A 27212-nucleotide genomic window follows, 5' to 3' on the forward strand; every position below is an offset into this window, starting at 1 on the left:
AATATCTCGCAACTTCGACGACCGATTGAGCTCAAATTTTCACAGGTTTGTTGTTTTATGCATATGATGGGATACACCAAGTGAGAAGACCAGTCTTTGACAATTACCAATAGTGTCCAGTGTCTTTAAGACCAGCTTTGATGTGAAATTGGTCAGTCTGGTAGAAAAACTAGGGTGGTGTCCCCCTGTGACAAACCAGCTGCCTCAGTTTTCCTTTTAGATTGATCTCTGTATGTAATGATCATAGAGCTATATATTGACTTGCTCTGCGTTTAGAAGCCACCCTTGGCGCAGACATGTTTGATGTGTTGCGTGACTACGGAACAATTTTAATTTGAAGAAAACACACATTACTGAGACTTGTTTACATTCGACGTGTGCGCTTACGTATGCGACTGCCCATTCGCGTACGTCTACGCTGCCTAAACGTTTGTGCTAATAAATAAAAAAGGCGTCTCATGAGAAATCAAATACATTTATGTCATACGCACATTCTTTTCTATAATACTAAAATAGTAACTACAACAGCTTGGTTACCGGTAGACAGCTTTATGAAATTGGGCCCAGATTAATTTAGGTAAGCATGTGCATATTTTACGGCAAGAAATTTAGGCGGCTATTATTTCACGAATGACACAGGCTAATAAAATTGACAATAAAAACTGTTTTTTTTGTTTGTTCGATGACACGTAAAAAAGAACGAATGCACTATCATGCAAATAGCCGTACAAAATTTCAAGCTTTTGTATTGGTTTGTACATAAACATGGATGCACCCACACGGCTTCAAAACCTTAGTGCGTGTACAACAGGGTGTTAGCGCTCTAGTCAATATATATAGCTCTATGGTAATGATGTACCACAGGGGGGGGGGGGGGGGTCACTCCTATCAACAGATTGGAATCCAAGAATCTGACAGAGGTGGCTGTCCTCAAGGAATATCAAACAATGTTTTTCATTTAAAAATAAAACAAAAATACACCTACTTTTTTCAAGAAATTATTTAGTCCAAGTGGCATGTTAGCACAAAACCAATACAAAAATGCTCAATAAGAAATTATTATTTAGAGTAGCTCCATTTAAATCCTAAAGTTGTGTATTTGAATATCGTACCTTGGCAATTGATCCCACACCAGCCTTCCTGGCATGATGATCCGACACACTCTCCGGTATCCGCAAGACAGGTAGAGTTATCCTCACAGTGGCAGACACTCTCGCAGTTTGCGCCGTACGTTCCTTCCTTGCATTCTGCAACAACAATAATAATAATAATAGTAATAAAAATAATAATAATTACCAGTTTTTATATAGCGCTTTTCACACCCGAAGGGCGTCCCAAAACGCTTCAAACATTATTACCCTTGGTCACTGGGTCTTCATTCCTTAAACCATCGCAGCTCCCTGGGGAATATACAGCCGGTGCAACAAATATGCGCTACTCAGCTAAATCAATCACAAGAACCATCTCTGCCCTCATATGTACCCGCTTACCCCTGGGTGGAAAGAAGCGATTATGGTTAAGTGTCTTGCTCAAGGACACAAGAGTCATGACCAGGATTCAAACCCACACTTTGCTGAACAGAAACACCAGAGCTTGTTTTTGGTGTTCTCATCCGCTTGACCACGACACACCATGCATCTTTTACTTGAGAAATGACATTACCTTCTGAACAGTCAATGCCACTGTATCCAGCAGCACATGTACATCCAAAGGGTTCTGGCAGACAGAATAGCTTCCCAATGCAGCCAGTGTCGTGAGGATCAGACGAGGCAGTGCAGTCATATTGGCCCTCCTGACCAAAGATATTTCGACCGTGGACTAAAGATTTAACAAAAACAAGATTGGTATTAGAAAATAGATGTTGACTGGGAAGCTTTTGTTCCGATTGGTTTGGGGTGGTAAGGATTTAATTGGAGGTTGTGGCTGTAAGCTGAAACCACCTTTAGTCAACTCAGTGCTATAAGATCATTAAATGCAATTGGTATTATCAAGTCTCCTGACGATGACTTTAGTAATAATAATAATAATAATAGTTGGTTTTTATATAGCGCTTAATACACCATGTCTCAAAGCGCTTCTACATTATTACCGCAGGTCACTGGGCCTTAAATCATTCCTTAAACCATCTCAGCTCCCTGGGGAGTATACGGCCTGTGCCGCCAAATATGTAGCACACTAAGCTAATCAATCACAAGAACCATCTCTGCCCTCACAGGTACCCATTTACCCCTCAAGGACGTGTCACGACCAGGATTCAAACCCACACTCTGCCGAACAGACACACCAGAGCTTGAGTTTGGTGCTCTTATCCGCTCGGCCACGACACCCCACAAGAGCAAGCTAGTTGAAACGTTTATACCAATAAAGAACTAAATCAACGGTATTGAAGTTGATAACGATCCTATAAAGCTAAAGTAGTAGTCCCAGGTAGTAGTTAAAAAGCAGGACAGTTCTTTTCAGAACTGAGAGGTCTCCTAAACAATGCAATAAATCTACTGCGCGGTAGTAGAATATATAGCAAGACAGTTCTCTAAAGAACAAACTCTACCTGGCAACTAGACACACACACATGGTATTATGGCAAACCAAATAATATTTTTACTGATACCTCACCATGCAATGCCTCAAATCATCATGTTATCTTGAAGATTGCCTTATTCACTGTACACTGCTTAATGTGACAAGACCCTAAGGTATAGCAATATGTAAATATTTCTCCCAAGGAGTTGTCGTGATATAAAACCAATGAATAATAAATAAATTTTCTGATCTGTATTGTGTAATTCTCTTCCATTGTTTTTTTTTTTTTAAAGGATGGAGCCATTATTGGATAAAAGCAGGACAGGTGCATGACAGCGTTACCTTGGCAAAAATCCAAATGTCTTGCTGAACAAAACAAAGGGTTCGCAGAGGTCAAAGGTAAAAACCTCAAGCCTTTATCCACCGATAATATAAAAACGACTTTGCCAACACCTTTATGCCGCGAGGCATTACAGTGACACTACAATATAGCCCACATGCTGAAATCCTTTCAACTCGTGACTATATCCTGTTTACTAATGTTCCCCTCTTGTTTGCCAGGGTCGTATAATTTTACAATAGGATGACTCCTCGCCATAAAAACAGTATGACCTGTGACATGATCGGACAATTCCTCAATTGTAACTGAGGGGCCATTCAGAGTTGTTGATTTATTTTCAAAATATTTTTTTTGTTTAACATTGACTATTTTGAATGGGTTCTAAGCTGAAACACCATTATATGAAAAAACTACAAATCTTATCAAAAAGTACAGTTTCAGCAAAATAAAATACAATCAAAACCTGTGGTAACCGTGTATACAGGCAAAAATAACAAAATATACCAAAATAGCATTTATGAATGAGAATAAAAGAGTAGCGACTCATCTTAATTGGCCATTTAAAACCTTGCAGGGTCATCACCGTGCGATAAAGGCACGGCAACGACCCTGGTAGTTTTAAACGTCCGATTGAGAACTTGTTTCTACCCTTCTATTCCCTTACGCTTACAATGACATTTAACAGTTATCACTATTGGCTTTGTGAATACATGTTTAAGAAGTACATTTTAAGTTTTCTTGAGAAGCTTTCAAGCGTGAGGGATTGCTTTATGCCGGTTTGAAGGTTGTTCCAAAATAAGATACCATTAGAAATGAGACTATTTTTAGAATACGATGTCTCTACGGAAAATAAATTACAGCAACTTGAGAGATTCCTTCCATCCCAGCCTAAGAGAATCTCCCTCGTTCCAGACAGGAAGTCAAAACAGGAAATTGATGATGTGTAAAGAAGGAGTTGAGGTGGGGGGGCTCTGATGGAAAATATTCTGTGAGGTTGGTGAATAATGAAAACGTGAACTTGCGGTTAACGCTTCACCCTAGTACTGCAGCGCCAGACAAATCTTCCATGTGAGTCTCAAGTCTCAGACAGTGTTTCTTAGAGGTTTATCGTAGAGTGTCTTTGTAACTTTGTAGACTTGGTGAGTCATAAACTTAAGACCATCCTTTTATCAAAATCCAAGGAAAACCTTCAGGTTGGTTTTGTGGTTTTCAACAATACAAAGAACAGGATTGGTAACTGCTTCAAAAGTTACCAATCCTCCAGAGAAATATCTCCATCTGAAAGCTTACTTATTTTATGGAGGAAGGAACCGTGCTGATTCTAAAGTTCATACCAGTACCAATCCTCCAGAGAAATATTTACATCTGAAACCTCACTGATTCTAAAGTTCATACCAGTACCAATCCTCCAGCGAAATATTTCCATCTGAACGCTCACTGATTCTAAAGTTCAAACCAGTACCAATCCTCCAGAGAAACATTTCCATCTGAAAGCTCACTGATTCTAAAGTTCAAACCAGTACCAATCCTCCAGAGAAATATTTACATCTGAAAGCTCACTGATTCTAAAGTTCATACCAGTACCAATCCTCCAGCCAAATATTTCCATCTGAAAGCTCACTGATTCTAAAGTTCAAACCAGTACCAATCCTCCAGAGAAACATTTCCATCTGAAAGCTCACTGATTCTAAAGTTCATACCAGTGGCAATCCTCCAGAGAAACATTTCCATCTGAAAGCTCACTGATTCTAAAGTTCAAACCAGTACCAATCCTCCAGAGAAATATTTACATCTGAAAGCTCACTGATTCTAAAGTTCATACCAGTACCAATCCTCCAGCCAAATATTTCCATCTGAAAGCTCACTGATTCTAAAGTTCAAACCAGTACCAATCCTCCAGAGAAACATTTCCATCTGAAAGCTCACTGATTCTAAAGTTCAGACCAACACCAATCCTACAGAGAAAAATTTCCGCAGTTGCTTATTTGTGGCAATCGGAATAAGCCCAATATAAACAGTCATAAAATCCCTGATAAGACGTCAATTGTTTTTTTGTTGTCTTCACTACAACAGGACCCCCGAATTTGATGACATTTGCACAGGTTTCAATTAAAGCAATGAAGCGGAGTACTTTTCGAGAAAGAAGTAATTTCCCACGAATTTGATTTCGATACCTCAGATTCAGAAATTGAGGTCTTGAAATCAAGCATCTGAAAGCACACAACTTGTGACAAGGGTGGTATTTTTTTCATAGGCCCTAATTTTCTCACAACTTCGATGACCGATGAGGTCAAATTTTCACAGGTTTGTTATTTTATGCATATGTGAGTTACAGCAAGTGAGAAAACTGGTCTTTGACAATTACCAATAGTGTCCACTGTCTTTAACACCTATTCATAAATACCCCAGACAGTTTCTCTACTCCTATTGGTGGAGAGCGCGTCACGTGGGGGTGTTTAAACGGTTGACAATTACCCGTGTTTATAACTGGCTGGCTTCTGCATGTCAGGCGCGCAAGATTATCACGCGGAACACAATTCATAGCTGTTAGTAACAGCGCGTAACCTACTTCTAAGCGCGCGCGTGTAATCTATTTCAAAGAGGAGCGCTTACACACAACCCACGCGCAACAGACTCTTTACACACAAAATATTTCAAACCTCAAATTTTCAACTGTCAAAGTGTCTGTAATTGTATTTTGGTAACATTTTTTTAACAAAAGGGCATTTATGAATGGGAATAAAAGAGTAGTGACTCGTTCTTAAACGTCCGCGACAACTCGACCCTGCCAGCTTTAAACGGCCGTGTAAGAACTCGTCGCTACCCATTTATTCCCTCATTAGAGTGTAAAGTAGTTTACTTTTTCAAAAACAATGAGGAAAGGAGGAAGGATATATTTATAAATCAAAGCTTGTTGCAACATGTGGTATTTAAATACAACAAGGATATCCTGGTTCTTCAGCTAATATTTCCACCCAAAACAATTTAACTGCCAAAGTCGGCAGGAATTAATTTTACATGTTTGAAATCAAAATATTTGTTTGTGAATCTATATAAAAGCTTTCTCAGCCAGATTTCAGTGTAGCGTTCAAGCAACTTTGTTAAACTTCACGCAGCTGTTTTTAAGCACAAAATTGGCAAAAGCACAAATTGGCAAACTGTTAAACTGTACACACACGGAAATGTATTTGTTTAAAACAAGTACCATGTAAATGGTTGGGTTGTCTAAGCTTTATGGTTGGACTAGAGAGGGGTGAGTAGGTATACACATTCAAACCAGGAACCTATAACAAAAGTGGACAATAGGGTCCACGGTTCGGGAAAGGTCCACGGTTGGAAAACAAGTATAAAAAAACAGTGGGAGCTGTAACAAAAGAGAGACAATAGGAGGTCCACGGTTCAGGCATATACAAGCTTGGGTGTGTGTGAGTAGGTATACACTTTCAAAGCAGGAACTTATAACAAAAGAGGAATAGGGTCCATGGTTCGGGAAAGGTCCACGGTTGGAAAACGTGTACAAAACCAACGAGAACTGTTGAAGAGGGACAAATTGAACCCCTTGCACGAGCGTCACACGCGGCGACTGATGCCACGCTCACCATGTTGGTTGGCAGTTAGGTTTACGTGTATAAATGCTGCGTCGCCTAAAATGCGGACTTCACTGCATAACGCACAGCATAGAGTTATATATGAAAACGCACAGTGAAAATGCCCACCAGTATGGCGCATTCAAGATTTTTCGGATGACGTCAGGTGAAATGGGTCAATAGGAGGTCCACGGTTGCAGGCATACACACTTGGGTGGGATGAGAGGATGCCAAGAAGGCGGGGACTGGAGAGAGAGGGGTACTTACCATTCTCGCATTCTACTCCGCTGAATCCTGGTGGGCAGATACACTGGCCAGAACGTGGATGGCACATCCCCCCGTTCAGACAAATGGAGCATTCCAACAAACAATTTTCGTCTGGGTTCCAATAACCAGATGGACACTCTGTATTTAGTAGTTGCAAAGTAAGAAAAAAACAGTTGGGTTGTTTTTCTGAACTTAAAACTAAACTTATTTAACTACGAGAAAAATGATGAAATATCATTGATTAATTTGGAGTAATTTATGAAATAATCTTAACAAAAAACTGCATAAACCTTGCAAAATATAGACGTTTTAATAGAGTATAATGATCCATACAAAAATGCCTCGGATTGCAAGGTTTTTCGTATAAGTCGTGAACTAACCTGGCACCCCATCTTGTGGTGTCAAATGTTTGACTCCACAAAATGGCTGACCTTGTTACATGTGTAGTTCGCAAAATAAAAGGAAAATACAAAAATGCCTCGAATTGCACGTTTTTTCGTAACCTGGCACCCCATCTTGTGTTTGACTCCACCAAATGGCTGACCGTGTTATATGTAGTCCACAAAATAAAAGGAAAAGCATGCAATTTTGTGTGGATCGTTGTACTCTACTTTAAAAACATCTAACGATATATGCATTTCATAACAAATGGTTTCAAACACTTTTCGTGGACCAAGGCAAAGTGTCCCTTTAAGAACAGATGGATATACAAAGCTATAAAATCCAATAGATTAAAATTGAAGTGCAAAGCACAAAAGTATGCTCCCTTATCTTTTTTTTAGACGTAAGAAAGCAAAAAAGATGGTGAAAAACACCTTATTCTTACCTCGTACTAAGACTTGAACAAGTCCTTTCCTCTCTCTATGCCCAACAAAGAAATGGCGGAATACAGAACTTGTTTCATTCAAACCAATGATATGAAGTTTCTTATCATTGGATGGTATGGCGCTAGTGGCACCTAATTTACGCCATCTGTATTTACATGATTCACCGCAGTCATCTCTTAAGATCATCTCAAGTGTTATCTCTTCATCTGGGTCTAAGGTCACGGTGAGACGTTGCGGATACAGGCTCGCTGGTGAGGAGAAATAGTTCTATTAGTAATGTAAAACTTAATAGGAAAATTATTGTCAACAAAATCGGGTCATTATACTGTCTCATCATTGGGTCATTATTGGCCAATAGAGACCCAGTCATTGTTTCCTTCTGCTGGGTTTAAATAGACCACCAAAGACAGGTCAATATTGTCTGTTCATGAGGGTCATTGTTGGACAATAAAAGCCTCTCATTATTATCTATTGCTGAGGTCATTATTGGTAGAAAATTTTAAAGCCTGGTCAATTGCTAGATTTATTTTGACCATAAAAGGCCTGGACAATATTACCTAGTTGTGGGTCATTATTAGCACACTCAACTCACATAAAGGGCCCTGGGGTGGATTTCACAAAGTTAGTCCTAACTTAGGACTAGTCCTAAGCAATGCTAAGAGATAGGACTGGTCCTAAGTTAGGACCAGTAACTCATCCTAACTTAGGACTGGTCCTATCTCTTAGCATTGCCTAGGACTAGTCCTAAGTTAGGACTACCTTTGTGAAATCCACCCCACAGTAACTCATCCTAACTTAGGACTGGTCCTATCTCTTAGCATTGCCTAGGACTAGTCCTAAGTTAGGACTACCTTTGTGAAATCCACCCCTGGCCGGTTATCGAACCAAGGTCATCTTGGTAAGAGGTGAGCTCTTTATGCACAAGCCACCCATGCCCCCACATTCCTTGGTTTCATTACCAGAAATATAAATAATAATAACAATCTCTAGAATTGCAAAGGTCTTGGGTTCGAATCCCACACGAGTAATATGCCTGTGATTTTTTTTTACAGAACTCGGGTAAGTACTGAGAATACATTGCTCATAGACATCGGTGTATATGGGTAAGAACCAAAAAAGAATATTCTTTATTCCCGATGCAAATTACCCATTTATTAAATGGTTTGCATTCCCCGCTGCTAAAAGATAGGATCCAAACATCCTCTAGCTACTGGCTACCGGGGAATCTCTCGCTACACTACAGTTTGTAAGACACTGCTCTAGAATTGTAGGGTTGTGGGATCCAATCCCACCCGCGTAATATGCCTGTGATATTTTTTTTTTCACAGAACTCGGGTAAGTACAGTGCTAACAGACATTGGTGTACATATTATTGTATGGGTTAAACCCATATTAATAATCGGTTTATATTCCTACCATCTTCAGAGGAGATAATAACCGTAGTGGTTGCCTCCAGGTCGTCCGTCTCCAACCTACACACAACAGGGAAAACTTTGTTAGTTTGTGTACTGTCGCCCTGTTGTCCATCGATCTCAATTGTAGCATTTCTCAAAGGTGTGTAGACTTCAATTAGGGTCTGACTGGTGCTTGTAGACATGAGGGCCTGACTGGCTACACACGTGAAGTCTAAATATGGGTCTGTAAAAAACAAAATGAGGTGTCCTGATTTAATAATAATAATAATAATAATAATAATAGTAAACAAGTCTATGGCGCTCTACAATGAACACAGCGCCTCACAAGGAAAACAAACCAATGTAAGTAGAAAACATAGCAAAAGAAAACTACACGTTGCACTCAGTGGGAAACAAAAACGCTATGAGAGACCGATTGAAAACCAAAGTAGACATTGCTTCTCTGACGTTACAGCGCAGTTGGTTCCAAAGATTATGAGCTGCATTGAAGAATAAATTGTCTCCAGCCTTTTTGTAGGAGCAAGGAACAACCAAGAGTGTGACGTCAGAAGCAGAGTGGAGCCTTCTACGGTCTTCAGAATGACCAGTATTGTAGAGGATTAAGTTTTCTGCGAGGTAGTTTGGTGCTTGACCAGGATTGAATGCATTGTATTGAAAACTCAACTGCACCCTCACTGAGGTCAAAGGAAGACCTATTGTTGGCTGATACATTGTTGTTGTTTCAAAATAAAATAAAATGATAACACATCCAACATCACAATTAGCGCTCATAACACGATGAATAGGAAACAAGAAGAAATGTTCCGTCATATATGGAGATACCTTTTTAAAAACCTTCATGTACTTGTTTATTTTTGTTGCGAATTAGAATATTGCAATTTCCATCCTTTGAAATGAAGATTTGTTCCCCATTTTTGTGTATAAGTAGTAATAATAATAATAAAAATAATAATAATAATAAAACCATTCTTATATAGCACATATCATCGTGAGATCCCTATGCGCTGTAAAAGGAAATCATCAATTATTGTACAAAGTAAACAGGTATGTTTTTAACCGGGTTTTGAATTGTTTCTGATGTCTCAGCCTGTTTGAAATAGATAGGAAATTCTGTGTTGATGGTGGTAGGATTAGACTCCATGGTTGCACTAGCCATAGCAGCACACTGAAGGATGTGGTGACTTTTCAAAAGGAAACAGGATGCATTTAAAACCTACAGCAACATGATACAACCTGGTTGAGGTATGGCTTGCTGCAATAAACATGCATGCAGAAAACTGTGATTATATGACAAAGTTTATCAAGCGAGTTTAAATTTCTGAAACAAAAGCATGGTCATTTATTTTGTAGCAAAACAGTACCATGTAATGCTAGACGTCAAACAAACACAATAGAGAAAGTACATTATTGAAACAAAAAGCATTGTTGGTTTTTCTTATAAAACAGAAGCGTAGAATACTGAATTCAACACGAAAATACCTTGATAGAGAAAGTACAACAAAACACTGTGAAAGTAAAATAAACGTGCGTATTACAAAACAAAACATGTAGAGAGATTTGGGCCTGAAAACCTAATGGGTTTTAGTGGCACTGACATACATTGTACTTGACAATTACACAGGGCTGATCCTTCACGGAGGCAACAAAGGCGATTGCCTCCATGCCCCTTAATCATTGCCTTCGTGTCCTTGAAATACTTCAGTAGAAATTTACAATTTCCTCATAGGGTGCCCTTTACCAAGGAGAACAGCCTTGGTGCCCTTGCCCTTTCAAAAACGAAGTATACAGGCCTGCACATGTAAGGGTGAGTAGCAGGTACAAGTTAGTGGTGAGGGGCAAAGAAAGTGTGTTTTTTGTTGGGGGGGGGGGCAACTAAATAATCTGATTTTGATGTATGAAAAAGATAATCGCAAAACTGATAAAACTAAGTACAGTATGTACGTACATCTACATCAATGTTAATGTTGAGAGTGTTGTCGCAATTATTTTTAGAGTAGACCACAGCACCTTTGAAATTAATTCTACTGGAGCATTTCAAGGGCACCAAGGCAATTACCAGGGACAACGGAGGCAATCGCCTTCGTTGCCTCTGTGAAGCATCAGGACTGGTGTTGTAACCATTTATCAGCAGACATTTATTACAGCGTGCCCGAGTCAAACCCAGATGGTTTTTTTATTGTTTGTAGAGAGTGACAGCCGCCCTGGCATGACTTGTAGTCATACTTGATCAATCTCTCTAAGGGGGAGTGTGGGGAAATCATATGGGAATACATTTTGTAGATTAACATAATTCAGCCGACCCTGTCAAGGTTTACTCTTAGTCATACTGGAAGTTTTTCATTTTCAAACACAATAAATTGTCACAATACCATAATTTGACGTCTTTGTTTGCTCTGTTTATATGAATGTGGCTATTTCAAATTCACTGTAGAAAGTTTCAAATCCTATCCTTCAATTGGTCATCGAATTTGTGAGAGAGTAATGGAATAAAAAACACCCTTGTCGCAAAAGTTGTGTGCTTTCAGATGCCTTACATTCGAGACCTCAGCTGCGGTATCATATTCAACTCAAATATTTAAGTGAGAAATTCAATTTCTTACAATGTTTCTATACTATCAACAGCTCTCCATAATGCTAGTTACCAAGTAAGTTTTTATGCTAACAATTATTTTGAGTAATTACCAATAGTGTCCAGTGCCTTTAAAGGCAAATGCTGGTTATTGTGTACTGCTTTGTATCTGTACAGATGTACCTCAGCCATTTTACAATATTTCTCAAGAATGCTGCTTACTAACTCAGATCAATGCGGAAATCCCCTTTAAGGGTATCCACAACTTGACCTTGGCCCCTTTCCCCCAAACTTAAAGTGAATCACACGTAAAGTCATTTCCATAGAAACCACTTCTGTTGCTGGAACCAAAGGTCAAACACCCCCTCCCCCTTTTATCGAGAGAGGCTACGAAACAGCAGTTGATGGACAATTAATTTACACAAAAATAACAAATTTGTGTACTTTAAAGGAACTACAGAATTGGTTTTGCTTATAAAAAAATAGTTGCCGGCAGTGTGAGCACTGCAAATAATCCACCATTGTACACAAACTGATGAACCTGTGGATCGACGACAAGGCCCCCCCAAAAAAAAATTTAAAAAATAAAAATAAATAATAAATAAAAAATTATTTTTTTTAGTAAAACGCTCACTTGAGTGGTAAACTCCTAATGCAATATTAGATTATTTATATCTCATCAAATATGAAATTTTAACCCCAAAGTCACACAAACTAACATGTACCGGTGTGTAAACAAATTTAAAGTGGTAATTTTTCAGTAAAAAATAGTATGTTTCTTTAAGATTTTTTTGTCGTGCACTCTGACCAGGCTTAATTTACACAGTAGCTTGCGGCAATATTCTTGAAAACTGACATGAAGTACAAACACTGTCCTGCTGTCTAGAGCCCCCCCCACCTCCTAAAAAACACAAAGGTCAAGTCACTGGTAAAGTAATTGTTGGTAATGTCTTTTGGCCAGAGGTATTAAGTCAAGGAAATATGATTCGCCCTTCAGAGAGGATCTGTGTGCACTTTTAACCACAAATAGACCTCTTGAAGCCTTCATTTCCTCGACTTTCCCCTTTCAAGTTTTTCAAGCACGATTCCTTTTAAAAGGGACGCTGGGTTGAACCAGTAAACACTTCCTGCTCTCTCCTTTGATTTCAAAGTCAAAATATTAAAAAGAAAAACAGGCATCGTATCAAAGGATGTTTCATAAAGTATCGAAGGATGTTTCATAATTTGCTTTTTAATTTAATTCAAGTTTTTAAACACGTACGTGGTGAGAAGACACAAAGTTATCTGCTGCCGATTTCACAAAACGCTAGGATTAATCCGATCATAGATCTAATCTTGAGTTAGGGCAAGTAAATTGTCCTAACTTAGGAAGGGTTCAATGCATCCTCACTGCTACGATTAAGGAACTTAACTCGTCCTAAATCCTAAGAATAATACTAAGTTAGGAAGAGTTTGGTGAACTCGACGTCTAAGCTGTAAAAATCAGGCATTAAGATAAGAAAATGTTAAATAAAATTTGTAGACTAATCAAAATAAAATAGTTTCCTGCCAAACAGCTGTTTTTAAACTTAGCCCAGAAGTCTTCCTTAAAGGTATACCGTTGGTTTTTGGGACCGTTAAATTATGTGTAAAAAATGTGTACAATTGTAATTGAATGTTGGAATACCTAATTGCGATACATAACACTCCTTCCGACGGGAAGAGGGTTATGTTATCACAACTATGGAATACCATGAGTGCCTCTGAGTGACAGATTTGAGTAAAGGAGCAAAAACCAACATGGTTTTAAAAGCTCTTTTTTAGTGTCTTACCTTTCCCCACCACCACTGATAGCAACCCCCAGAAGACCAGAGCACCAAGTGCTTTCAATCCATGAACAGGATCCATTCATATACAGGTGGTAATTAACACTATCGGTAACAACTGTTTCAAATCGAGAGACAGTCCGCGTCAACAGGCAGACACGAGAGTCTCGATCACCCCTATAGCTGGTGTAATCGGTGGCTCTCTCTGAATCACGTCAGGTAGTAACGGTGACACGCTACAAAACTTTGCCGGTACATCATCAATGAATCATCAATTACATAAATCATGAGCTGCTGTCTGTCTGTGTACACTAAAGAACAGGGAGGTTTAGATCAGCTCAACGAGTCGGATTACGTGTACTTTACTTGAAAACGATTAGTCTCCTTGCTCTTGGTCTGAAGTTACTCTTTCCTCGTTTGGTTTTTCTAGTGCTCCATCAAACTGCTGAGTTGCATCGTTGCATACAAAATCAAGTTTAATTGACTGATCTTTCCTTCTCTCTGGTAAAGGTTTGTTGTATTTAGTAAAGACCGGGATGTTTTCAATTAATGTTGCACATCACCTGATTTGCGATGTCCCCTTTTTAGATTTGACCAACTTTTGCGAGTACACTGCAGTTTAAACACTCTGTAATTCTCTCCATTGAAATCAATTAATGCTCATTGGTCGTGCTGACAATGAAGTGATCCACATTCATTAATTGCACTAGATATAAAAGTAGCTTCATGTGTAGGCTATTCAAATCACTTCCAGACTGCGGGTAGAATCAGATCAACAGCTGGTCAACTTCATTTAAGATGACTTTGACAGAACGTGGACTTGAGATTTATCCTTTCCTTCCAATTGGTCATGCTGTCCAAACACCTTGATTACACAGATTACTACGAACTGAAGGGCACTTTGTGACATCCCCAGCAGTCCGCAACACATCAGTGAACTCCCTAAGCCGATAGTTAAAAAAGAAAGCTCTCCGAAAAATAGATCCTTGAGTCAGATCTAAACACTCAGCCTGCCGATTCAGTAACTTACACTCCAACTAAAGCTTCTATGTTGTTTCTGTTTCGATATTCGGTGTGGATATAAATGGATTCCTGTTCGAACAAAGACAGGTCTGAGTGTGTAACGAGAATTAAACTACGTCCAGTGTACACTCAATCCATGTACATGAAGGAACTTCCTCATTCTGGACTCAATGAGCAATGACAGGAAATTCAGATAGTCGGGCCTTGGGGCTAACTTGATGGGAGAACAGTATGGCGTTTCAATTAGATACAGGGATGGCTCTGGCATACTGTGCTTACAGTCATGGAAGATTGGATAATGCTAGATCCAGGAGAAAGATAACACCATATTAAGAACATAGACATATGTTCTGGTTTTATTCTGATTGATGAAAGGGTCAATGAATTGGTCTTTGTCTATGGTCTGAGCCCCTGAGAGGTTTTAGACTTGGTTCCAGTATTGTGACCGAATGAGACATGGTAAAGTGTTTTCAGGGCTGTATGCTTCGTTTTTGAAAGGGCAAGGGCACCAAGGCATTTTCTCTTTGGCAAAGGACACCCTATGAGAAAATTGTAAATTTCTACTGTAGCATTTCAAGGGCACCAAGGCAATGGCAAGGGGCAACGGAGGCAATCGCCTCTGTTGCCTCCGTGAAGTATCAGGCCTGTGTTTTGGCTTTCAAAAACACTATAATAATAATAATGTCAAAGTCTTATAGCGCTCGTATCCTACCAAACAAGGTACTCAAGGCGCTGAGATATACAAACTTTCAGAAAGATACATGTACATCGTAGGTAATTGCAGTGATGAATTTTAAGGGTTTACAAGGTGCTACGGCTATAGAAGTAGACTACATTGGCTACAGAAGTAGAATACATTTGTATAGAAGTAGACTACATTTGTGTTTATTATCAGTTTATATTTCAATGGGTGAATGGACATTGTACAAGTAGACCACTCTCCAGAGTTTCATTAATTTTACCGATAGGCCAGTTTGGAAAGTGCCCTCACAGTCCAACATTTTGTCAACTTTGCTCTGATAATACTAATAATACCATGGATCCAGCTACAGCTAATTCAGTTTGTGAGTGTAAATTTAAGCTCACTTTAAGTAAGTGCTGATTGAACTCTGAGGTATACAATGGCTCTCCCTGTGCTAAAAGCACTTGACAGCGGAACATAATAAATAGGAGATTTCCAGCTCAGGGTTCAGAGTGGAACAAGCTAATAAAGTAAACGCACAACTCCTTATTGGACAAGAATCAAGTGCCTTATTGGAAGTGACAGCCATTTGCTTGAAAACACAAAATGTGTGCGATATCACATTTTAAGGTGTATTGTACATTATTTAGTCCTATATGGAAGAATTAATTCAGTGCTACTAATAATAATAACAATTCTTATTATATAGCGCATTTCACAATGACCGTATCATTAGTGCCCTGGTCATAGGGCCAATAACATCCCTTTTTTTAATGTTTCTCATCCCTTGGGAGTATACAACCTGGGCAACAGTTTATATCGCTCCAAAGTCTTTGTCATTCACAACATTAACCTCTACCCTCGCAGATACCCATTTATACCCCTTGGTGAAGAGAAGCAATTATAGTAAAGTATCTTGCTCAAGGACACAAGTGTCCCTACCGGGATTCGAACCCACACTCCGGTGACTTAGCACCAGTACTTGAATTCGATGGTGCTCTTAACCACTCGGCCATGACACCCAAAGACTGTTATCATTCTGCCACCATCTTTGTTAGGTTCCCCGTCTTCATCAACATACCTAATTCTCATTGTACCCAAAAGGCTAGGGCAACAGACAACTTTGCACTTCCAGCCTCAGTTTGGTAGCACTAATTGAGAACAATGTTCTGTTGTCATCGCCACAGTACGCCAACTTCCCCTCTGCACCCTACACATGTTAGAATGAAACATGCTATTGGGACCAGTGAAGAAACCATGGGCTCGAGGCTGGTTCCAAATGGTCGACCACAGTAGTCAACCAATGGTTGACCAGTCTGGGTTCGAGTGCAAATGGTCAACCTTTAGTTAAATCATTGTGCACTTGAACTTGCTCCATGTAGTCACTGTCAGTCACATTTACTCATGTTTACAATCGCACAGGTGTTCTTGATTGACAACACTTATGAATTCAGAGAAAGAAGACATGGTTCGTCATACAAAATAATCCACTTCAGGAAGAAGCAGTTGATCTAACCAGGATCTGTATAAACAGGGAAGCTATTACACTAATCAGTCTAATCTATCCTTTGTCATAACAGATCCTGTTCCATAGAAAGGAAAAAGCTTTGTTCATCATTACCACTGCATCTGCACTTAAAGGCAGAGTCGAGTCTTTTGGTAGTTAAACTCAAAACAATTGTGAGCATAAAAACTTACTTGGTAACAAGCAATGGAGAGCTGTTGATAGTATCAAAGATTGTGAGAAATGGCTCCCTCTGAAGTAACGTAATTTTTGAGACAGAAGTAGTTTCTCGTTATTAAGTATTTGAATCAAATTTGAAACCTCAGGTAAGGTCTCAAATTCACACATCTGAAAGCACACAGCTTGTGTGTTTTTTTTTCCATTATTATCTTTGACGACTAATTGAGTTCAAGTTTTCACAGGTTTGTTATTTTATGCATATGTTGAGATACACCAAGTGAGAATACTGGTCTTTGGCAATTACCAAAAGTGTCCAGTGCCTTTAAATGATTTAGGCCCTAAAGGTTTTTTTTTTTGTTTTTTTTACAACTTCCTTACTCAAACATGATTCACACAGAGAGTGTTTAAAGGCAGTGGACACTAATGGTAATTACTCAAAATAAGTATTAGCATAAAACCTTTCTTGGTGATGAGAAATGGGGAGAGGTTGATGGTAAAACTCATTGTGAGAAACGGCTTTTCTTAAGTGCCATAGTTTTCGAGAAAGAAGTAATTTTCCAGGAATTTGATTTTGAGACTTCAGATTTAGAACTTGAGGTCTCGAAATCAACCATCTGTGCACACACAACTTCATGTGACAAGGGTGTTTTTTTCTTTCATTAATATCTCGCAGGTTCGATGACAGATTGAGCTCAAATTTTCACAGGTTTGTTATGTTATGCATAGGTTGAGATACACCAACTGTAAAGGCTAGTCTTTGACAATTACCAATAGTGTCCACTGCCTTTAAGATACACAGATACTTGGATAAATGGGTTATAAATGAAAAACCTTCGTGCAACTTGGAGGCAGTGCATGCTACAGGACCACTTTGGTAGCGCATTCAAGTAATTTTTGTCTAACAATGTCTTATAGTCCCCAAGAAAAATATGCAAATATTTATATATGTGATTTCTTCTTGAAGATAGCCTGGAAATAGCTGCCAGTAAACTGCCTTACAAACGTGTGTGCCATGGTCCTTGGAGCAGTCCCTTGTTTTAAATAATTTGGCTTTGTAGCTGTAATGGATTCACAAGTCACTTGGTTCAACCATGGTTCCTGTTTCACATAACTTCCTCTTTGAACAGACTGGCCATGAGTTATCCCTATGTGACGTTTTAGGTTTCCGTTGTGTTGGTTATAATAACCACAGTTGCAACCAGTGTTGTAGCTGGACTAGTATTAAAGGCATAAAAATCAAAATGTTATGTTGGCGTAATGGGCCCCCAAAAATACGGTAGGTAGGTAGGGATTTTTTTATTTCCCTCTACCAGCAATGAAAATGACATGTTATCTAGATGTTTAAGCCGAAAGTATACACGATAACAAAAGAAAACAAGGCTACACACAACAAGTAGTAAATTTTAAACTCTTGATTACATTTATTTTATTTTTATGTCTTTAATAGATTTTAATCATTAAATTTCTTGCCTTGAAAAAATAAAAATATCCAGGGTCGGCCGTAGTTTTAGGGTAGGTCGGGTTATGCCATCATAACACTTTTTTAATTTTATGCCTTAGTGGTGGACTCTCAATCCAATCCAGTAAAAAATTATTTATGTTTAGATAGAGGCCATCGTTACTAAAGTGCTATGTAGGAAAAATCTATGCTGGGCAGCACAGTGTAACTGCTCAGAGTGCTGGGCAAAATTTATCAGTTCTGGGCAGGCCTGCCTACCACCGCCTACATGGCTACAACACTGGTTGAACCGATCACGCAACTTGTGGGACCTGCGCCCAAAACAACTACATGTACGACAATTCATGGTTTCCTGGGATATATCACTTAAGGCTTGACAGTACAACACCCCACCCCCCTTGAAAGCACAAACACTTCACCATTTCAGACCAGCAATGTTTGTGTTTAGGAGATATGAAACCAAGCTGTTATATTTTCTCTTTAATGTAGACATTTTATTTATTACGTTAATCAGAATTTATTACAATCTGCAGTTAATCAAATAATGTTTTTTCTCTCATTCTCACTTAAAATATTTTATTTTTTTCCCCATATTGGCACCCCATAGAATTGCAACTATAGCAACCACATCACGTGATCTATCTAGTGACTGAAGGAGAACGAAACTTAATCTGGCAGATGATAATTTCATTTTGAACTTTCGAGGTTGGATGTTATTTCTTTGACTCATTTGATCAAATTTTGATTGTTGGTATAATAATGCACTATAGTGATTTATCTACCAAAATTTCATCATTTTATTAAGTTTGAGCATAACCTACGACAGGAAACTTTATTCATGATTAACCCTGACGAAAATACAGACAGTGAGTAAACAGCATTCTATTCATGAGAATCTGTCACCGGAGAAGCTTGCAGTCTCGCGATAAACGGGAATCAAAGTTGACGGTCGAAAACATATATGAGGGTCGATAACATATGACCCTACGATACTTTGTTAAAACCCCGAGATATCACAGGGCATTTGTTTGAGTATCTATTTTTTATTTCCAGCATGATGAACCTCTCCCGACCTCCTTGTCAAGTTCCCCAGCGGAAGTTTCGCGAGGATAAGTGCCAAGTGTAGCGGGAGCAAAGTTGGGTTTGAAAATATATGACGATCGGAAAAAATATGATCATGATGGTCGCCAACCCCAAAACGGCGTGTAATTAATAAGTGCGAAATGACAATTCTTGAAATATTACATGACAATGACAACAACAAAGACTCAATTTGGAAAAGGTAAGAATAACTGACAATTACTTACAAAGGTTCCACTCTTTCGGCCGCCTTTGAAGAATAGTGGAAGATAAATCATGGATAAATCAAACTCGCCGCGCTCTAGCACCCCTCGCTGTCACGTATCCTCTCAATCAAGCGTTGTGTTTACGCGTGGTGCATGCTGCTGCTGCAATCGTTAAATTAATTCAGTTGAGGGCGCTACAACAAAATAGTGGAGGCAGGGGGGGGGGGGGGCTTCTTCAACCACGGGATTTCGGGGGGGGGGGGGTGTCGAAGGGAATTCTGCCCCCCCCCCCCCTACAAATTTAGAGTTGCGCACTCTTTCTTAAAGTCATTGGGCACTTTCTGACCAGAACAAAAATTAAGTTTAAAGACTTCCCTTGAAATATTATTCCATGAAATGCTTTACTTTTTGAGAAAACATTAAAACAATTATCAATTCTCGATATCTAGAATAACGGATTTCTTTTAAGCACATGACATGACACGGCGAGAGTGCGCGGAAACAAGGGTGGGTTTTTCCCGTTATTTTCTCCCGACTCCGATGACCGATTGAGCCTAAATTTTTACAGGTTTGTTATTTTATATAAATTGTATAAGGTATGGCGGACAAAACGATAGTTTTTTTCTCACTCTTTTACGTTTTAAGAGAGTATTTCCACCGTGCAAAGTTTCAAATCCAACAAGCAGTCAAGTGGAAATAAATAAATAGAGAGAGGGGGAGAGAGACGAGTGAATCAGAAATCTCACAGAAAAAGCAACATGTCAAAATGAATAAGGAGGCAGAGGGACGGGGTGGCGGGGAGGGATTAGTTTGACCACAGGCAGGCGGCAGATGGGAGTACAGAGGGCAGGATCAAAGGTGGGACGAGAGGGAGAAAAGTATACTTATATTAGGTAGTATTATATTACATTTTATTATATCTTAAAAAGGAAGGTAAGAAAAATGTTTTGAATCGTTTCATGAACGATGGAAGATTTTATGAAGTATTGACCTTGTTTATGGTTGCATTCGGTTTACATGGAATAACAACTAAGGATAGCATCTATTTGCTTCTATTTAAAGTCTGTACAATGCTCTACAACCCAAGCCTGCTACAACGAATTTAGTTTGTTTGCAATTCATAGACTGATTGTTTAAAGGCAGTGGACACTATTGGTAATTACTCAGAACAATTATTAGCATGAAACCTTACTTGTCAACGAGAAATGGGGAGCTGTTGATAGTAAAAAACATTGTGAGAAACGGCTCCCTCTGAAGTGACGTAGTTTTCTAGAAAGAAGTATTTTTCCACGAATTTGATTTCGAGACCTCAGATTTAGAACTTGGAAGTCTCGAAATCAATCACTTGAGTGAACACAACTTCGTGTGACAAGAGTGTTTTTTCTTTCATTATTATCTCGCAACTTAAATTACCGATTGAGCTAAAATTTTCACAGGTTTGTTATTTTTATGCATACATGTTGAGATACAGCAAGTGAGAAGACTGGTCTCTGACAATTACCAATAGTGTCCACTGTCTTTAATAGAATGCATCTAAATGATTCTGCGTTTCACTACTATTTCCTAGGCTCCCAGTTGTCTAGGGGCACACCTTTTCCAACCATTTGTTTATGAATACAGCTGTGAAACATTTCTGTGTCCTTAACCTTCCGGAACGGTACCGGATCGTCGTTCATCAGCGGAACCATTCTACACATGAAATCGCTAACGTTCAGTGGGGGGTAGACAAGTTCGATATGACCCTTGTTCCTCCAAGCAAAATATTCGTTGTATTTGTCATCGTTTTTGTCAAGGTATCGGATGTATTCAGCGAGTTTCTCCATCGATGCAAAGTCCGAGATGTGGATGAACGAGTTGGGTGGTGCCACGCGTTTGTACGCCTCCCTGCTTCCACCATAGACGATCGGTACGGTGCCCGCACGGAGTGAGTTGTCCCAGAACTTTTCCGTAATGTACTCGTCGCACTCGGTGTTTTCAAGTGCGAGATAAAACTTATACTTTCCTAAGGTTTTCATGCATGGAGCGTTCATGTACGAAGGCTTTCCACTCAGAAACTCGTCACAGTGCAGAGTTCCGCATTTACCATACATATCAATCGGTAAAAGCGTTTGCAGTTTTTTAGCGTACGCAAAACGAGGCCATGGTGCGTCACCGCAGCTGCTAGACATCCACGCTACCAGTCCCGATTTACCCTCTGACCAATTACGCGGCTCGGTATTCATCGGCTTATTCGGGACGTATCGGCTGTACGGATGCGGCACTTCGGATTCCGAGTGGTACGTCATTGAATACTGAAACATGATTTCTGTAAAGTCCTTGTTCAGCCAATGGTGGTAACGATCGGCAGACTCGACTGCGAAGAGGAACCACTTGGTTTTGTCCGTCAATGCCGTCAAAGCACCTTTCTGGAGTCTGGGTGCATTTGGCAACTTATCTAGATTAACAAGAATACCATCGCATTCCTCCAGTAAGTCATGTCTGAGTGTTGCGATAACTTCAACCTCACATTGTTGTTGCGGACACTGTAGGCGAAACGTGATAGGTGTCTTGGAAGGGTTTTGTTTTTTAGCGCGGTTGAATCGGTCATCGAGATCGCCAAACTCTCGCCAGTGTCTGAACCCTGGGCTCGGTTTAAAGATGGCGATTCTTTTCTCGCAGGGCGTGGGTTTCACTGGAACTGTTTCTTTCGTTGAAAGAGTTTCTTTCACTGTAACAGTTCTTTTTTGTGGGACCGTTTTCCCTGATGGTTCTTCGGTGAGTTCTTTTGGTTTCTCTGCTTTTTGCGATGCATTTGTCTGATACATTAATGAGCTGGCAGGATTCTTGAGAACATCATTTGGTAAAGATTCTTGACGGCTAATGCGAGGGCCTTTGGCTTTATTTGATGTTGGGGCTGTGTAGAGTAACCAAAAACTGCAGACAAGAAGTGGTGCCACTAGCAGTAACCCCACAAAGATTTTTCGGCGATTCCTGACGGAGATGCACTGAAAACATAAAAAAAATCAAGCTTTCAAACACAATACCACATTACAATACAATACAATAACACTTTATTGTCCCTGTATTGTAATTCCTATGGCCTTTTTTTGCTTACATAAAAACACACCAAGAAGGGGGAAATGGAAAGGGAAAACTTGTGTAGGCCTACACTGTCAATGTTTTCTCTTATATATTTTTTTATATTTTTCTGGTAATGAAACCACGAATGCTCATTATTTTCTTATTGTTATTTTATTGCTCTTCTCAAATACAATAAATTACACACACGAAACAGTAAGACGTAAAATGGAGAAGGTTTGACCGGAGAGGAAAATGAGAATGTTCCTATATTAACCAAAAGGATCATTCTACAAATCAATCAATCGATCAGTTTATTTACACAGTATCAACACCACAATCGAAACCAAATCAAAGGGAATGTGAAATGGAAGTTAAGAGATAAATATTTTTGCTGATAATATTTCATGTGGAAGGATCCCATGAAGAAGCAAAGCTTGTACACGGTTATGGGTCCTTGAGCAAGCATGTGCATTGAGCCGATAACTATTTTGATGTATTGTGGGCTAGATACCACTCCATGTAGGAAAAAATGCCCCTGAAAGGACAAGTGTATTCAAGAAGGCTCAGTGCACAAGCTGCTAACAATGAAAGTAGTTATCTAGACCATGGTGGAAGGACCTCCGTGTCCAGACAAACGAACAATTGACAAAAACGAACCAACCTTTTTCAAAGACAACTTATCTCAAAAAAGTGAAAACAGGCAAATTCCACGTGAACATGTTATTTAAAATACTCTTAAGTGCCCAGTGAAAATGAATGTGGCTCTTCTGCTCCGAAAAACACCAGAATGAGGGTTAAGGTGGGATGGACGGGACCCGGGGTGGGGGGGGGGGGGGGGGGGGGTGTATGAATGACTCATTCATACCCCCCCCCCCCCCCCTGAGTGGTTCTTTCCCGTAGAACCACTTACCTTCCTACAAAGACGCACCATTTTGTTGTTCCTTTTTGCCACAGGTCAATATCTAGTCATCAGATAGTCATGTTGCCTAAGAAACAAGAAATACGACGATATTAATATTTACTCCTTTTTTAAACGGGTAATATCATTTCTAAGTAGGCCTATACTAGATCGTATGCCTGAAAAGTGCTTCACAGAAATAGGCCTACATCGCGCAACGAGACAAGTCATTATTTTGTCATGTCCTAAAGACTTACCATGCGGGGTCTTTTTTGCGATGAGCCAAGATTGATTTTAGCTGTTTGTATCAATCTCATTGCTAATCAAAATGAGATGTAGTAATTTAACAAAACGGCTCAGATTCAACGAAGAGCAGACATTGATATGTTCAGCTGTTTACAGTTATCAATCCTAATTTCTAAAAGGAAGGTGTGACGTCACGATACAAATCACTATGGTGATACTGACAACTCATCTTTAATATGAATACTAGTGCTTTGTGATTTAATAGAGTCCATGATTCGCTCAAATGTCACTAAGCTTCGCACCTGCCGAGTGAGGCCGTATTCCCACACCACTCATTCTCTGCACCATTGTTTAGTGGAGGTTGGAGCATCATGGAGGAATAAAATATGGTTGGATGCAGATGTTACCAGTATGTCATATTATAAAACACTGGTATATATTTTGTTGCAATCACCAGCCCTGACTTTATTGTTTACTTGTCCTGCATAACACCATGGAGGAAGAATGTGTCTTGCAATTACACTGTGGGCAACAGTTCCGAGAGAGGGGAGGGGGTGTGATGGATGGGACGGGGAGGAACTGCCCCTAATTGAGTCTCCTATAGCCTGTGCATGCAAATCAATCCCAGTCTGCTTCAGCCTGAGGATGAATAATATACCTAACCCCATAAACGAAAATTTGCATTAATTCCGTCTACTTCTAATGATTGAATTAAATTCAGTTACATTATAGGTTTATTAAAAACATCTCAAATAAATTACACGACTGAAGTTAAAGACTTAAAATTGACGTAAGAAGTAACTATTATAAATTATAGTAAGCTTGCGTACAACCATGTACAACATCTCTTTCGATGGACTGTTGGCTCATAAAGGAGCCGGTGACGTGTTAACAGTGTTAAAATTACATACAGTAAACTAGAGCGATTTAAACAAAAATACAAGACACAAGATTGCACAAAAAGCCCCGTAAAAATGTAGCTTGTGACTAACAAGACAAAAACTAGGCAGGCAAAGAACGGCATTGAAATTGGACCACATAATTATTATTATAACACTAGAAAATCACACTGTCGTAAAAAGGAGAGGAAATGCATGATGTAGGCCTAATTATCCACAACAATAATGACCCCAAGATGAATATGTATACCTGACATTGAAAATGATGACATGATTTATAAAATGCCTAACTATACGGTTACGTTCTAATAATGGCATTTATTATCTACTAGGATGTAGGATGAATTAATGGTATTATTAAGCACGTTAGTTTGATCTTAAACAAGTCATGAATTAATGTTTATGCATGGGTCTGGTTCTAAATAATGCTTTATGGTGCAGTACTAGCAAACTGATGCTACAATCATGAAGAAAAGACCACACCAGTATCAGCTAGCCCACCTTGTTGAGCTGTTAATGGCTCCGCTTTTAACATCGGTCTCATCACTGTCACCATTACGTAATGGTGACAGTGATGAGACCGATGTTAAAAGCGGAGCCATTAACAGCTCAACAAGGTGGGCTAAGTATCAGCATACACATCAAAACTTAGATACATGTAATTCACCAAAAAACCTACCTGATGAAGAAGGGACGCAGAGGAGATCAAATAAAGTGTAGAGATGACGGCAGCGCAAAGATGATCGAATATACGGTGTAAACATCAGCAAAACAGTGCATCTATTTTTATTGTCACTTATGAGTTGAGTCAAGTATCCTTATCCACTGTACAGCCACGAGTACACCTTTAATAAAACTGTTCATCCAAGCGCAGAATGCTTCTGTTGCTTCATGGCTTCTACACTATTGTGTTCTGACTGCTTCAGAAAACACACCCATCTTGCACTGGAGTATATATAGACATGTTTGAAAGTGGTCGGGTGAAAAATGATGAATTTGGTATGGAATTACGGAACCGCATTGGCGCCCAACGTTTGGAATAACGTCACCAAGCTGATCTGCATATTAAGCAAGCACCATGCAAAAGCGATCAGGGCATACTGATCGAAATGTCGAGTTGAAACCATGCTGTTCTTTTCAGAACCACCCCAACTCATTTAGAGATTATTATTACACGGTATTACCGCAACCTTGCTTTAAATACATCCTGATTACAAACAATAATGTGAAGGCTATAGATCCAGGATTTGTATGAGGCAGGTAGATTTATGGTATAATGAGATGGTCACAATGACTCAGAATAATGTTTTATTGTCACTTTTGAAAAAAAACAAATATTAGTACAGTGAAATTCGTTTTGGTTTTGCGTGTCTAAAAATATTATGTAAAATTAATAGTACGATATAATTAAAATCAGAAATAGACATTCATGATTAAAGCCTGCCATTTAGAACACGAACAGCTGTGGGATAAAAACTCTGCAAAGTACGGTTGGATCCAGATTTAATTGAACAGAAACGAATCTTAGGCCGCATGGGCTGAAAGAGGGAATGTGCTGGGTGAAACTGGTCATATTGTCACTTTTAAAAAAACAAATATTAGTACAGTGAAATTCGTTTTGGTTTTGCGTGTCTAAATATATTATGTAAAATTAACCATTTACAAAAATACATGGAAATATAATATAAACAACTCTGAAAAGTATTACAATATACAGGCGAAATACGAAAGATAAAAATAGTACGATATAATTAAAATCAGAAATAGACATTCATGATTAAAACCTGATATCTTATCATGAAAACAGTGCAGGTTTAAAAAGTACGAATTGTGAAAGTGCTAAAAATAAAAATGTTCTTACGAATTATTTACAATAAAATACAACGAAGAAAGCGTTCAAGTAAATACAAGACATGTATAATAAAATACAACGAAGAAAGCGTTCAAGTAAAGACAAGACCGTCAAAAATATGTCATGGTTAGTATTTACTATTTTACTTAATAAGTAATTAAAAAGTGCAGGTTAAAAGTACGAATTGTGAAAGTGCCAAATGATTATAAATAATATGAATATTATATTCAAACACAAGCAGGAAAGCGTTACAAAAAAATAAAATGTAAAACTAAAACTAAAAGGTTAAAAAGGCACGCTATGATGATGCACGCTAACCGCGGACACTATTTAGCAAGCTTCCGTAAGCAATGTGACGTCGTGGACGCTTGACCAATCAGAACACAATAAGCTAATGAGCGGACTCTTATTGCCAGCGGGCAGTTTTTGTCATGACACCGGTGCATTTTTGTTTTCTGTGCATCTAAATTGCCATCCTCAACAGTTCCGGGATTCCCTTTTTGTATCGATTTAGAAGCAAAAATGGAAAAGTTTCCGTATGGCGCCACCACTTTTTCATTCGATATGAAATAATATAGTATCTAATTTACATCAATGAGATATCCCTTTTTGTAAAAATGAGTGAAAAAGTGGTGGCGCCATACGGAAAGTTATCCCCAAAGATTCTCAAATGAAAAGCACTACGACCGTGGCAATTCTATTGTGCAGAAAAATGCCTCCTAGTTATTAATTCGATATAATAATATGTTTAAATACTTATTTGGGCAACAAGCACATGTACACATTACAAATA

At 39.0% G+C, this 27212-nt stretch overlaps 2 protein-coding genes across 5 annotated transcripts in view; both read right to left on the bottom strand.

Moving 5' to 3' along the window:
• LOC139945799 (tyrosine-protein phosphatase Lar-like) overlaps positions 1-19643 on the bottom strand; it is a 70758-nt gene extending 51115 nt beyond the window's left edge. For 2 of the 3 annotated variants that reach the window (XM_071943229.1, XM_071943232.1), the window contains exons 1-6: positions 13337-14659; positions 8958-9179; positions 7541-7789; positions 6715-6852; positions 1663-1818; positions 1113-1247 (exon numbers count right to left, since the gene is read on the bottom strand). In XM_071943229.1, coding sequence (XP_071799330.1) covers positions 1113-1247; positions 1663-1818; positions 6715-6852; positions 7541-7789; positions 8958-9179; positions 13337-13412 — 976 coding nt within the window. In that variant the 5' untranslated portion in view covers positions 13413-14659. Of the gene's footprint in view, positions 1-1112; positions 1248-1662; positions 1819-6714; positions 6853-7540; positions 7790-8957; positions 9180-13336; positions 14660-19485 lie in introns of those variants that run through there. The other variant, XM_071943231.1, reaches the window with a different exon arrangement.
• A 116-nt stretch (positions 19644-19759) lies between these two features.
• LOC139945800 (glycoprotein 3-alpha-L-fucosyltransferase A-like) lies at positions 19760-25512 on the bottom strand. 2 transcript variants are annotated; one of them, XM_071943234.1, is made up of 3 exons: positions 25247-25512; positions 23453-23510; positions 19760-22448 (listed from the first exon to the last, which is right to left on the bottom strand). In XM_071943234.1, exons 2-3 carry the CDS (start codon positions 23453-23455, stop codon positions 21021-21023), a joined length of 1431 nt encoding a protein of 476 aa, XP_071799335.1. In that variant the 5' UTR covers positions 23456-23510; positions 25247-25512; the 3' UTR covers positions 19760-21020. The 2 variants fall into 2 exon arrangements, with proteins under 2 accessions (XP_071799335.1, XP_071799334.1); XM_071943233.1 differs by having other exon boundaries at positions 23435-23510.
• Between the last annotated feature and the right edge of the window lie 1700 nt (positions 25513-27212).

Source organism: Asterias amurensis, chromosome 13 (genome assembly GCF_032118995.1).
Source record: "Asterias amurensis chromosome 13, ASM3211899v1".
Classification (NCBI taxonomy): domain Eukaryota; kingdom Metazoa; phylum Echinodermata; class Asteroidea; order Forcipulatida; family Asteriidae; genus Asterias; species Asterias amurensis.

Excerpts from the sequence above, each read along its gene's own strand:
- LOC139945800 (XM_071943233.1), bottom strand. The coding sequence starts at position 23,455 with ATGGTGCGTCTTTGTAGGAAG. Across the intron at positions 22,449-23,434 it reads TGGTGCGTCTTTGTAGGAAG|TGCATCTCCGTCAGGAATCG; the intron begins GTAAGTGGTTCT and ends TTATGTTTTCAG.